Here is a 14716-nt window from a genome sequence, read left to right as displayed (position 1 = left end):
ATGAGAGAGAATGAATTACTGTTATGTTATCTACAGAACAAGACTCTATCTGTTTAGGTGATGAATTAGCACCTGAATAATCTGCTAGGATTTAAGAATTGGTCCGTTGTAGTACTATAATGTGATGTTCAGTGGATATGATAGGGGTGCATGATTTTCTAAGAGATTTTTTACCTTTTATCATGATTAAGAATGACGCTCTCTCTACAAAGACCATAGATTTAGACAATTATGCTTCACTTATCATATTCTTTGAATCTTGCACAACAGATTATCATCTCTTTAGAAGTTAAAACATAACTTGAAGACATTAAGGCTTACAGGGTTTGGGCAAAATAAGGAAAATAACTTGTGAATTGTGCATTAATTTTAAAACGCCTATAAAAATTGAAAATAATTACCAGAATATTAGTTTCATTATTTTCTGATTGTCATTATCCTGGATAATTTTTTTTTTATTTCAGACAGTGCATATTAGTAAGAAAACTTAAATGACAGATATATTAAATTTCCAAAGACGGCACGTTGTTGGTGCACAGGTGCTACTGTAATGGAAGTGGCCGTATCGAAATGAACGGTCTCGAAAATGATGACAGCCTATGAAAAAGCAAAGGAAAACATTCTCTTCTAAACAAAATTCTGGAAGAAAGCTGAAGCTTTCTGAAAGATGTTGTAAATTCCTTGTAAGCTTGTGAAAAAAAGAGCACAAAGCCATGGCAGGCACCAAAATTACAGCGGAGCTTAATCGTCTGGATAATCCTGTTTCGACAAAAACTGCGCCGAGAGCATCAGAAAATCATTTTTTTTTTTTTTACATTTTCACCCCAAACAAGGCATATTGCCACTTTGATGTAGGGGGCTACATCAGGGACCTAAGTTCCAGGGGTACGATGTAGGGAGTTTAGCAGCAAGATATCTGTTCACATTACACTTGAACTTCTGTATGTCAGTACAGTTGGGGAAGCAGGAAACCGGAAGAGAATTCCAAAGTCCTGCAGTTCTGGGGAAGAAGCTATTAGAGTAAAAAGCTTTCTTACATCTAGGGATCTCTGCTGTGTAGGGGTGGGACTTTGCTGCTTGTCAGGTATGTCGTGTGTATTTTCATCAAGGGGGTACAAGTGCTTGTAGTTCGTCAGAGCATCCACCAGGCAGAGGGATGCAACATTTCGTCGGTGGGACTGGGGCTGAAGTTTAGATGACAATTCAGGACCTATTAGGTTGGTGACTCTCTTTTGGACCCTGTCCAGGAGTGAGAGACTAGTAGCAGATGCATTAGCCCAAATGTGACAGCAGTACTCCATACATGGGCGAATGGTGGCTTTGTAGATGTACAGAATACTTTCAGGCATAAGTAACTTCCTAGCATGATAGAGAGCCAACCTTCTTTGCAGCAGCCTTAGCAATGATTTCAATGTATCTATTCCAACTCGTGTTTCCTGTAAACATTAAGCCAAGGACCTTGAACGAAGTGCTTTCAGGTAAAATATCTCTAGCCATAGCTATTGGTGGTTGGTAAGGTTTCATGTAATTATTAAAGGAAGCGAGTTTGTCTTGGTAGCATTGAATGTTACCATCCATTTTTGACCCCATTCCACTACAGACTGAAGGTTTTCCTCTAGAGTTTCGGACATTATCTTAGATATGTGCTTATTAGTTTTCTCCACGTGCTTGGTATAGAGCGTGGAGTCATCGGCAAATATATCCATCTCAGAGACAATTTTATCAGGTAAGTCATTCATAAATATCAGAAATAATAAAGGTCCAAGGATCGATTCCTGAGGTACACCCGCATTTATATCATATTTTTTTGATGTATGACCATCGAGGACAACCTGGATTCTTCTACATTCGTCCAGTAAGGATTTTATTTTCATGAGAAGACCATCGTGCCATAAAAAGCTTTAGATATATCTAGGGCTACTGCCCTCCTCTCCTCTGCCTTATCCAGTGCTTGGTATAAACGTTCAGAGATTACAGTTAGAATATCTGCAGTAGAACGGGCTTGCCTAAATCCATATTGGTGGTCTGACAGAAGTTTAGCAGCTGTAAGATGGTGGACTAGAGCTTGATTAATTAAGGACTAAGAGAAGTAAAAGGATTTTCTTTTTATATAATTCCAAATCTTTGTGATTGAAGAAAAGATTAAGACAGACAATTAATTATCTGGTTACCCACTATGAACTTGAATTTGAATCTTGTGTCAGGCACATATCTTTATGCCATCTGTCATTGGAATCATGATTAGTCAGACTCCATAAGATCTGACACTGTCAAGTGTATAGCAAAGAAATGTTAAAAACTAACTGAATTCATATCTGGTGAATGTTGTCACAAAAAGAAATAATCAGCTTTGGAATAAAAAGTTTGTAAAAAAAAAAAATTGTTTTCTCTTTGTTATTGTAGCGAAATTCAAAAAATTGAAATATTGAATTTCAAGTGAAACTAATGGTATCTACTGAATTGTCATGTCACAGTAATGAAAATATTCAAAAATTACAAAAAGCGATAAGGTAGAAAATTAATTATTAATGAAAACAGTTTTTGAAGAAAATTAGTGAAAATTGAGTTTTGCTAAATTTTCTTTTTTTTGCAAAACTCAATTTACGCTAATTATCTTCGAAAACTATTTTCATTAATAATTAGTTGTCTTCCTTATGTTTTTTCGTAAGTTTGGAATCTGTTCATTAACATGACATAAAATTCAGTAAATAACATTGGTTCCATTTGAAATACAATATTTCAATTTTCGAATTTTACTAAAATAACAAAGAATCAAAAAAACACCTTAAAAATGTTTGTATTATTTGGATTCTTCAGACTACTGTTTTCATCTTGAGCATCATTTTCACAATGTTTCGGTTGAGCGTAACCTCTAACCTTTTTCAGCTGTATCTTGTCTAACTTGGAAATGTTTCTGTTGAACTCAGGAATCTACACGAAATTTCGAATGGAACCCTTTATTTAATTCATGGGTGTAGCATGATCTTGTTTTGTCAACCATGACTGAGTAGAGGTCCCAAGTAATTTGCAATTGTATTTTTGAGTATCACCGACACTGAGGATTTGAGCTTCAACCTCCAGAAGAGTGTAAATTTTACCAAATACTTTATTTATTGCACCACTGGCCCTTTGCAGACTTCAACAAGACACATCTGAAGAAAGTTGGAGGTTACATCGACTGAAACATGAAAATAACACTCAAGATGAGAATAGTAGTCCAAAGAATTCAACTAATCCAAATAACTTATCCTCATCTCAAAAATCCCTAAAAATGTCCTTTTAACTTTTTCAGGACTTCAAAAGTGGACGCACACCCTTGTTTCATGCAGTCGAAAACAATCACATGGAAATTGTAGAATTTCTCTTGGGAAAAAAAGCCTCCATTGACATGCCAAATTTTGCGGGAAACACTGCCTTTTTAGCCGCCTATGCTCGTGGCTATCATGAGATATCAAAACTTCTGGCTGAAAATGGTGCCGATACCAGAGGATTATTGCCTGTTGAAGAATTCACGTCTTCTAATCTGAAGGTGCGTGAGTGTTCATTCTTACTTGCTTTAGAGATTTTAGGGATGATTGACCCGACGGCTTTAGCTGAGATTAACAATCTTCTGAAATAAGAGTAGATAGTCAATTGATTAGGTTTTGTGATATAATATGGACGAATTTGAAGTTTAATTTTAAATGCTGATATAGTGAAATATAGAGGGAACCTTCTTTGCAGTAGGTTTGGCAGCATCTTCTGTGTACTTATATAACTTTATGTTACCTGACAATTTCATGTTGAGGAATTTGACCATCGGAAGGCAAATACATCCATCTAAAACGTAATTACATCAAGGAGGTAATTAAGAAAGATCAGGAATAATAAAGGTTTAAGTTTTGATCTGCGCGTACACACACACATTATTTGGATATACATCTGGATCTTTCTTTTAGCTTGGAATTATTTTAAAGTCTTGGACTTGAATAGCTTATCTTATGGGCACTGTAGCTTGGTAAAATTGACGCCGCAGAATTTTGCATTTTGCAGTGGTCTAACTATATTTTGCTGATGCAAATTATTAGACTAGGCTAATGTTAATAAGAGATGAGGAAAAATTATAATTTCAATGGTTCATTAATTTATTTATTGCGGACTATTATCCTCATCTTTCTTAGTTATTGTATCATGACGTTTTGGCCAACTATTCCTCTGGCCATTGTCAGGTGGTAACCGCAATGGGATAGGAACTCCGAATATCCTAACTGCATCATCAACAATTACTGCCTTCCATAGTTGTCGTCTCACCACGTTTTGGCCAAGTAAGCCTCTGGTCGGCTTTGGCTAGGATTGAAATCGCTATCTTCAGACAATGCTCTCCTGGAACCGTAGTTGTCCGAAACATTGTGAAACAACAACTGAAAATAATGAGGATTATAGTCTGCAATAAATAAATTTATAAATAAAACTTATCTCAATAATGAATTCCAATTAATTAAATAATATATAAATGGGTACTTGTGCATTTGACAAACCAAACGTAACTCAGCATTTGTTCGGCTTTGTCCAGTGCATGACGTCAACAGCTCGTGTTTTGCTGCTGTCTGACAAAACATGGTCATCAGCCAATCAAAACGCTGCGCACTTAATTTCAACTCGACGCGTGTGCGCGTGCGTCCAGCAACAGACGAGAATTTCGATATGGGCGTTAGAGATGGCGGCAACTAGGAATCTCCAGCGTGAATGTGGGTTGCGGTCACGCCACACAATTCTGGACTGGAATAATTTCCTCTGAGATATATGCCAGGATTACTTTCTCAGGAATCCCTGGTAGATAGGAGGCCCAGGCCATACAGTTGAAATCGACGTGTTTGTCTTCTTCAACCGCCGGAAACCCGTCGGTAGACGTCTAACACCAGTCTGGGTCTTCAGTGAATACACAGACCTCGCTGAAAAGGAGGGTTTTTTGGTTAACATACCAAATAGTAATGCCGAAACCCTCCTTCCACATTCTGCCAGGGACCACGGTCGTATCAGACTATTGGAGCGCTTACAGCAAAGTGGAAGGAGAGGAGGGGTATCACCATTTAACAGTGAACCACCACAGCCTTAATTTTGTAGATCCCGTAACACAGACAAACAGTGCAATAAATGAGAATGCGGAGCCAACCGGGAGGTTTTGAACACATCTTTTAGAGGTTATGTGGAGACAAAAGTTTGGTAGGCAGCCGTTTGTTGACTCCATATTAACCCACATCACCGAAAGCTACCCTGTTGGTAAAGAGCTTCCTATCACATTCACTATCTCATCTCCGTCCACTTTATCGTCTGATGCCCTCCAAAAGTCTGAGGAAAATACATCCTCCTGAGAAAATATATTCCTGGCAAAAAAAAAAAAAAAATCCTGGTTTAAAAAAAAAAGTTTTGTTCCTTTCCTTTTTCTTACGATTTTTTTTTTTTACGTAAATAGTTGAAAAAATAAAAAAAGTTTCATAATAAAAACAATTACTAACTATTATTTGTATAAACAAAAAAAAAATATCCTACAAATATCATTTTTTTTTGGTTATTTTACGTAAATAGTTGAAAAAAATGTTTCAGTAAAAAAATAATAATTATTAAATATTATTTGTTTGCAAAAAATTTTTTATATGTATTTATTTTGCAAACAGAAAACAATCTCAAACAATAATACTAATAACAATAAAAAAAAAACAACAAATGAACGGTAGGTTTTTGCTTTTTATTTATTTATTTTTGGATGTTTTACATTTACAATTTCATTTTGCAGTTATTTTGTAGTGTTGTTTTTATTTTATCGGTAACGCTCGGTTTTATCCGGCTGTTGACGTCATGTGCCGGACAAAGCCGAGCAAATGCTAAGTTACGTCTGGTTCGTTAAATGCACAAGTACCTATAAATGGTTTATCTTCAACTCAATGAGGAAGGACATACAACATAATGTTCTGCTGTGTTTCAACCCCTGTAGGGATAATATAACTATATTGCAGGTCACTGTTAAAGAAAAAGTATCTATAGAAAAGTAAATAAAATATGTTAAGATTGAATAGTCTTTGCCTTCTAGTTAATTGAAAGAGAAAAATTTTGTGAACATCATTAATTTTGACTCCGAGAAGTAAACAGTATCCATGGCGTTCAATGAAAGACTATACAACATTATTAGGTACATGCAAAATGAATGGTCGATCCCTAAAACGCAAAAACATTTTGACCATTTCCTTTATTAAAAAATTCACTGAAATTCAGGAAATCAGCCAATTTTAATGAAATTTTCAGTATTTGTTAATTAACAATCACAGAATATAATGAACCTATAATTTTTTTTTAAATTTTAGTGGAAATGTATTATTTTTTGTAAATAAAAACATCTTTGTTAAAGTTTATGTACTATAAAAAGATGCATGGATTCCTGTTTGTTTTATTTTATTTTATAAAAATAAAGCATTGTAAATAAAATAAAAAATATTTTAAAATATTTTAGGAACATTATGTAAAATGTCATTAAAGTCCGTGGTAATGAAATCAATATAAATCATAGAAAAAAAAAATTTCTCAAGCTATCGATATTATTGAATGAAGCATTGTTTATTTAATACTATCACCAAAAAAATAATTTAATTAAAAAAAATATTTCATATGATTTTAATAATAGTAATTTTCAGAAAAATTTCAAATATAATATTATAATATTTTTCTTGTATGCATGATAGTGTAAACATCAGCGTATGTTTTTTTGTTGTAATTCTGAAAATAATAAAAAATTGAGATTCAGGATCACTAAGAAAAAAATAATTTAAAAAATGGTATTATTTTTAATAACAATTTAGTCAAATACGGTCGGGCAAAAATTTATTATTTTTAATAACGATTTAGACAAATCGGTTGGACAAAATTGTAAAAAAAATAACAAAAAGGAAACAGACAAGATTTACATCCTATCTGCCGTATTCTCTTTAATTATTAATAAATTGTTTGTGCTTATTTTTTCAATGAATAAATTGTCAGTGTAATCAGTGATTCTAATTGACTTTTTTCACACTTAAAATACACTGTTAATTTAATTTATCGTTAGAACACATTTGAGAATCATCATGTAAAAAAGTAAATAAATATTCTAATTAAATAAGCATTTCTTTTTATCGCTGAAAATAGAATTACCTAAATTAATGAATATTTTTTATTAATGAATAATCTTCAAAAATACAGAAATTAAAGTATTAAATAATTTATGTTTAAAATAAATAATAATGTTTCAATTCCTCTATAAATTTTGGGCTTTCATAGAACTTATGCACGATACCTTTTTTTTTTTTTTTTTTTTTTTGCTCTGATTAGGCAAAGCTAGATTAGGTACTAAACTCTTGCTTTTGGGGGCTAATTAAGATATTTAATACAGTTTAATCAAGGCATTAAAAAATGAAAATATCGAAAAAAGGTTATATTGTATGCATCCATTATGAAATGAAGTTTTCTGGAAAAAAAATTTCACTTAATTTCATCATGTAGTTTTTTGGTTTTTTTATAGCGAAAAACAATTTGTTATGATACCGAGAAAAAGGTTCGATTTTTAGGAAGGAAAGCTAGTATTAAAGATGGGGAGGGAGTGTTGGCACTTTAAACTGAGTTATCTCCTTGTGGCATGTTCAAAACATTCAAAGATGGCTACCTTCAACGTGCTGTCATAAAAACGTGTTTTTCCGCTGTAAAACAAAAAACTACTCAATCAAATTAAGTCAAATTATTTTTTTTCAGAGATCTTCAGTCCAAAACAGAGTACAATATAACCTTTTTTTTGATATTTTCATTTTTTTAATGTTTTGATTAAACTATACAAGTACCGATATTTTTGTACAAACAAGGTGTTATTTTATTTAATTCAATACCTTAACACTTTACTAATTTTCTTTGAAATAGTTTCAGAAAACAAATACATATTTTTCATGACATTTTTACAATGAATTTATTTTGCTTCCAGAAAGCTGAACTTTTCAGTTTCTGATGTCGCAGTGAAAACATTTTTCATTATAACTTTTTTTTTTTACATGTAAAAATATCTTTTTTTCCTTTTAAAGATTAACTAATTATAAACATAATCAAAATGTAATCGGAAACCTACAAAAAATTATAAGCCGGCTTTCTAAACCATGTCCCCCTATCAGTTTCCGCAATTAAAATGCATATGCCTACTATTTATGTATCTTCAAATATTATTCATTTTTAACAGCATTGTGAATTTTCTTTTCTTCGTGATGATTTCATTTTTGAATTATCTCCCTTTCTTGGATTACCTCCCTTTTTTAAATGTTCTTTCTTTTTAATGTTTTCCAGTTTGGAATTATATTCTTTGTTAAATATGTTTTTTCCTTAATCTCCTCCTCTCACTTTCCCTCTTTCTCTTCTTTACTCTCTCTCTCTCTCTCTCTCTCTCTCTTCCTTACCATTCTTACTCCTCGTCTCTCCGGCACTGTTTTACAATTTGTCATTGTGCAGAAGGAGACAACTCTCATTTACTAAAAGATTTGTTCATTTTTTTTAAATCAAAACATTAAAAAAAAGATTTAACAAAGTTGATAACATTAATAGTACAAAATGTAGTCTTTACGTGACTACTAAGAGAAAAACAATGAACCCACATTTTTATTAGATGAAAACATTTAAAAAAAGAAGTTCATCAACTTATAATATTAATAGCACCAACATCTAGTTTTTAACGTTACAAAAAATGAAAATGTGTCGATAGTTGTTGAGGAATTGTAATTTTTATTACACGAAAACTATGATTTATTATTTATGTTAAAAACTAGATGTTGGTGTTAATTATATTATAAGCTTTGTTCAGTAAAAAAAAAAATGCAGCCTTTTTTCCATATTTTCATCTTTTATTGAAAAGTTTTGTTTGAAAAAAAATATAATTTCCTATCGTCGCATTTAATCTCTTATTAAGTCAAAAAAATGTAGGAAAAAGTTGCGGCAGCTTACAACTATTGTCGCATTTTCATTTTTTTTGTTACGTTAAAAACTAGATGTTGGTGTTATTAATATGTTAAGCTTTGTTACACTAAAACAAAAAGTTGCCACGGCTTTAAAAGTTTCATCCTTCTTTTATTAAAAAGTTTCATTCTTGGTAGTTTTTAAAGGTTAAAGACTAATTTCGTAATAACCTTACCATAACATTGACTTTTTAATTAAGAAAAAAACAGTTGCCTAACTTCTTTTTTAAACGTTTTCATTTAATGAAAATATCGTTGGTTCGTTGGTTTTCTCTTAATAGTCGCGTAAAGACTACATTTTGTTTTATTAATGTTATCACTTTGTTATATTTAAAAAAATTTGTCGCAGTCTTTCTTTTTACAAAAAAAAATATTGCGTCCCAAATTATGAAATGAAAAAATGAACAAATCTCTTAGTAAATAAGAGTTGTCTCCCTCTTCAGTGACAAATTGTAAAACAGTGCCCTATCTCTCTCTTTCCTTTCTTTACTCCTTCCTCCTCACTCTTCTTTTTCTCTATTGTCCTTCCACTTTCTCTTTGTTTCTTCCTTTTCCTCTATAGCTCTTCTTTTCTTTTTTCTCATCTTCTTGTCCCTTTCTCTCCACTCTCTCTCTTTCTCTCTTTTCTCTCTCCCTCACACTTTCTCCTTGTTTTTTTGTCCTTTCTCTCTCCTGCTCGTAATTATTCACATTTCCATGTGACTCCCCCTTTATTTACATAACTTGCACTTCCTCCTACCATCTACAACAATCATGTACAGTTTTAGCTTATTTATTCTAGAAATGAAAACTTGTAATTATCTCCCTTTTATCATTTTTGTTACATTGTTTTTCTTTTTGTTATTTGTAGACAACATCAGCTGTGAAAACTCAGTTGAAAAACAAATTGGTCCCTGGCAACTTCTCTTCATTCTCTGATGATTTGGAAAGAAAAGAAACAAACGTCTATCATCAAACAATATGAAATTATTTCTAAATTTCTGTATTGTTTTATATTTCTGTATAGTACATATTATTTTTAACAACACTAATCCTTGATTTTGTACAAGGGATCATTTTATGTTTAAACCTCCAACTTTTCTTAAAATTGAACAAGTCATTTTTTTTCAAAATTCATTTTTATAATGTGATAATTCGGGGCCCAATCAAGATAAAAATCTGCAGATATAAAAATAAAATATAAAACTATAACATTTTTAGAGGGTGGCAAATAAATGTTGTGGTTCGGTAAATATTTAATCCAGGATTATTCTTTTTACATTAATTATATATATATATATATATATATATATATATATATATATATAGCAAACTACACCTAAGTCTTCCCTAATTATTAAAAAAAAAATTAATACAATTTTTTTATAAATTGGTTCAGATTAACCAATTAAAATTTTTTTTTTAATTGTAAATAGAAGGAAGTAAAGGAGTATGTATGCATATCATGCAACATTTTTAGAGGGTGATCTTTGTGTTTTGGAAATATCAAATCCAGGTTTATCATAGATTTTTGTGTACGTCTAAAACTTTAACCAGTTAATTTTTTGGTGTTTATTCAGAATTAAACTTATTTAAAAATTAAATTATATAAATAAATTACAAAAAAATCTATATAATCTATGTACCCGTCACGGAACGAAGACGTCATATTCCAAAAATCATGAAAATTGATAAAGTATATTTTTTTGATATATCATTTTTTTTAATGTTTTTTTTTCCCCCAATATCAAGAGTAAACTGTCCATTGCAAGGCTGATTTTTTACCTCGATAGTTCGAATTGAGGTGTCTCCTTGTTCATAAAACATGGTGGATCAAAAAATAGCATCTTACTTTGTTACAAAATTTGACATTTTTAGTTAAAAGAAAAAAAAATGCTTGATCAATTTACATGATTTTTGGAATATGACATCTTCATCCCATGATGGATATGTACATCATAAAGTTTTGTAAAGATTTTTCTGTCTTTTTGTTTTGAAAATAGGTTTATTCTAAATAAGCACTTTTTAAAAAAGTTTTTTTTTCTTTTATTATTATTTTGTTTTTTTAAAATAAAAGTGGGTGCAAAAGTTTGCGGCTGTATGTTATACATCTGCCCAGACTTTTCATCAAAGCAGATTCTTTGCAGACTTTATTGAAAAAGATCATTTGAATAAACAATACCTTTATATCTGTTTGGAAGCTTTCCAGTTCAGGAAGGGAAAAATATAAATGTTTATTTTAATCTTTTATGTGAGGTTTTCCGTTTATAAGAGAGGGTTTAGTTTTTAAATTGGTCCTGCGTACAACATAAAACTACATCTTACGGTGAAGTTTTAATTTGGAAACTTTCGGGAGTGCAAAGTCACCTCCATAGTTACCATTACTCCCAGGTCCACTCCGATCCAGAGTGGTAGTACCTGTCGGGGGGTTCCATCTATGGGTTAAATAGAACCTGTCCTCAGTATGACATTAAACTGCATTAGATGGTATACACGCTCATTTAGATTGCGAACAATTTTTTTAACGATATTAAGGACTAGGAGTCATAAGGAATTTTACAAAGGATTGGGTGCTTGTTTACATTGGTGATCTTTTAAACCAACGCATTTCAGGTGAAAACATTATTTCTGGATTATCACAATGGTAAATAGCTTGAAATTAATCAGTAACCCTTTAAGAACCATGGAGATTAACAGACTGTTGCTAATAACTTTGTCAAGACATTTTTAATGAATTTGCTGTGGTTTCTTTCCTTATAATATAATCTGTAATCGTCTCAGCTTCCGTACGTTTTAGAGATGTCAGTTCAGTATATAAAGAGATAATTTTGGGTTTTCTTTTCGATAAATAATGCTCTCTTAATATGTTCAATGCTTTGCAGCTATCATTCAGGGCTTCTCTCATTACCAGTGATAGACTTCGGTCATCTAAATACTGTATTAATTCCACAAAGACAGTTGTATTCTTTTCAATAAAGTCGGGGTCATTTCTGTTTTCAGGTTGTGCCTGAATTGGTTTGTGTAACTTTTGGATTTGGAAATATCCTAAAAATTTCACTTGCCACAATTCGAATTTTGATTCTGATCCATCGAAATAAAGTCTCACGCCGGGTCCATAACCTCTTGAGTTGGAAGTCATGTTTTAGTTTCAGGAAAGTTTCCGATGGTTAGTTATTCTATACAAGTCCTGGAGATGATGAATTCTCAGTGAACAGCTGTTCTGTACAGGTTCTGGACTTTATAATTTTATAGCCAAAGAGCAAAAAATCCTTCTCCTGTCAACACGAGAAAAATATGTGCAAGGTTGCTAAAACGGTTTAATTTTTATGGGACAATTCTGGTTTCTGGTTTCTGGTTGGTTGATAGCAGAACGTGAATTAATTTGATTGGTCAGTTTCTAGCCACAGCATTTATAAATAAAATCTCCCAACTGTGAGGGACCATACCTCAATTATGAATAAAAATATTGCAACAACAAGCTTACATGTCATAGCGAAATTAGTCTAAGCTCCAAAAATGATCCAATAGAGAAATAATTACAAGTAAAAATAGAATTTATCAAATTATCCAGTTTTATCATATGTTTTACTGTGGAAGAGTTATGCAACCAATACAGTATGACAAACTAGGAAGGTAATGCTGAACTTCAATTAACAGTCTATAATCTTTAAAAAAGATATCTGGCAATGTATTTGTGATTTATTTTTTATTTAAAATATTTCTAGCACATCATCTACAGAACCATTTCATTGTAATTTTTCGAATTTATACTAATTTCCCTATGACATGTAAGTACATAATGTTTTCACCTGAAATGCGTTGATCTAAAAGATCATCTGTATAAACAAAGATTGATATAACATTAAAAAAAAAAAAAAACAATGATGCATAGAATTGTTGGAAAAATACTAAAACAACACTACAATATCCTCCATAAAACCAATGTGTTGGGTTACGAAAACATTTAACAATTGATCTGACAAATATCATTTTAACATTTATCGGACAAAAGAAACGTACATACAAGGAATGTTCAATAAGTAATATCCCTGACCCAATTCTCACTGCAGTAAAATAGTGAAAATTGGCACAGTTATTTTATAAATCTATAATATATCTTAACTCTTAATCCTCGAGGGTCTCTATGCCTTGATAAGTGGTTATGCCTATGTAAAAAAAAAAAAAAATGGCACATTTTATACATCTATAATATATGAAAAGAGCTGTTTCCATTAGTTTTTGGCCATTTTTGAATTCACAATGCCAGGTCATATAAATAGGGTATCATTATCATATTTCTTTCATTTCATCAAAAGTCTCCTGTAGTGTTCACTCTTTTCAAATACAAAAACAGAATCACTGCATGACACTCAACAGGCTGAGTTTCATATTTGACTCAGGTTAAATACTTGTAAATCAAAAATGACAATTAGTTTAGAGCTGTAATTTACTACATAACCCATAGAGATATAAATCATTGCACATGCAAAATTTCAGTTAAATTAGACTACTGGAAGTGAGTCAAGGGCATTACTTATTGAATGTTCCTATTCTAAACATATATATATATATATATATATATATAGAAAATATATTCTAAATGTATATAAAATAATTGGTTGGAAACAGATTTTACAGAATGAGTATGTGTGAATGGAGCATAAGAATTTTTGCCAACATGACTACAGTCAGTATTAAATAATCCAAAAAGAGTTAATATGCCATAAAACAAAAATTCACAGAAGGTTCTTTAGTGCACTAACCTTTGGGATCTAGCCATTACTTTTCTATTAACTTTAATTATAAATCTCAGTTATGATTTTATTCTTTTTCTATTTACATGTAAGTTTTTAAACAATATTATACAACAAATGACTTTTAATATTTTTTATGATACTGGACATACAAGGTGTTATATGAGAGTGTTTTTACTGCCAATTTTTTTGTTTTTTAGCTGTGCCTTTTTAAAATATTATGTTTTGTTCCAAACAAAGGTAAGTAACTCTGTATGACTAATTTCAGATTTATGACCCTTGTGGTTTTATTTTTTGTTTGCTTGTTTATGTTTAAAAAATACATATGTATGAAAATAATTCCAATCCATTCAAAGTATTTTTTGGAAGGAATTAAACCAAATTATATTTTATTGTCCTTAATAACACGCTGCAATGATCCACCAAAAGAACTGACAAACCAGGATCAAATATTGATTTTGCAAGAAGATAACTATCGATAACACTGACAGCTATCGATGACAAAAATAAAGAGACTAACTTTATTTTATATATTAGCAAAGAAGAAAAGATAATTCCATAGTTGTATAATGGATACTAACACAGAATATTTAAAATTGATTAAGCTGAATTCAGGTTTGCTCAAATCTATCGCATTCATTGACATTCTAATTGTGTGAAGTTAATCTATATGAAAATAATTCTGATGCAGTCAAAGTATTTTCTGGGAAAAATTAAATCAAATTAGATTTTTTTGTTCTTAAAACATGCTGCAATGATTTTTTTTGTAGAAATGCTTAACCAAAATCAAATATTGATTTCATAAGAATAAAGCTATTGATGGCAAAAATCGAGAAAGAGACTAACTTTACTTTATATATTAGCAAAGAAGAGAATATAATCCCACAGTTGTAATGGCTATTAATGCAGAATATTTAAAATCGATTAAGTTTAGTTCAAGATTGATCATTCATTTAGATTCTAATGCCAAGGTTAGCACAAACAAAAATT

At 31.1% G+C, this 14716-nt stretch overlaps 1 protein-coding gene across 3 annotated transcripts in view; it reads left to right on the top strand.

The window, feature by feature from the left end:
- The window catches only part of LOC145248934 (uncharacterized), a 60835-nt gene that overhangs the window by 38769 nt on the left and 7350 nt on the right, over positions 1-14716 (top strand). For all 3 annotated transcript variants that reach the window (XM_080110728.1, XM_080110727.1, XM_080110726.1), the window contains exons 7-8: positions 3293-3529; positions 9844-14716. The exon at positions 9844-14716 is cut by the window's right edge and continues 7350 nt beyond it. In XM_080110728.1, coding sequence (XP_079966854.1) covers positions 3293-3529; positions 9844-9957 — 351 coding nt within the window. In that variant the 3' untranslated portion in view covers positions 9958-14716. The remainder of the gene's footprint in view (positions 1-3292; positions 3530-9843) is intronic.

Source organism: Euprymna scolopes, chromosome 27 (assembly GCF_053919585.1).
Source record: "Euprymna scolopes isolate OS-2025 chromosome 27, ASM5391958v1, whole genome shotgun sequence".
NCBI lineage: Eukaryota > Metazoa > Mollusca > Cephalopoda > Sepiida > Sepiolidae > Euprymna > Euprymna scolopes.
This window is presented reverse-complemented; position numbering and strand designations above follow the sequence as displayed.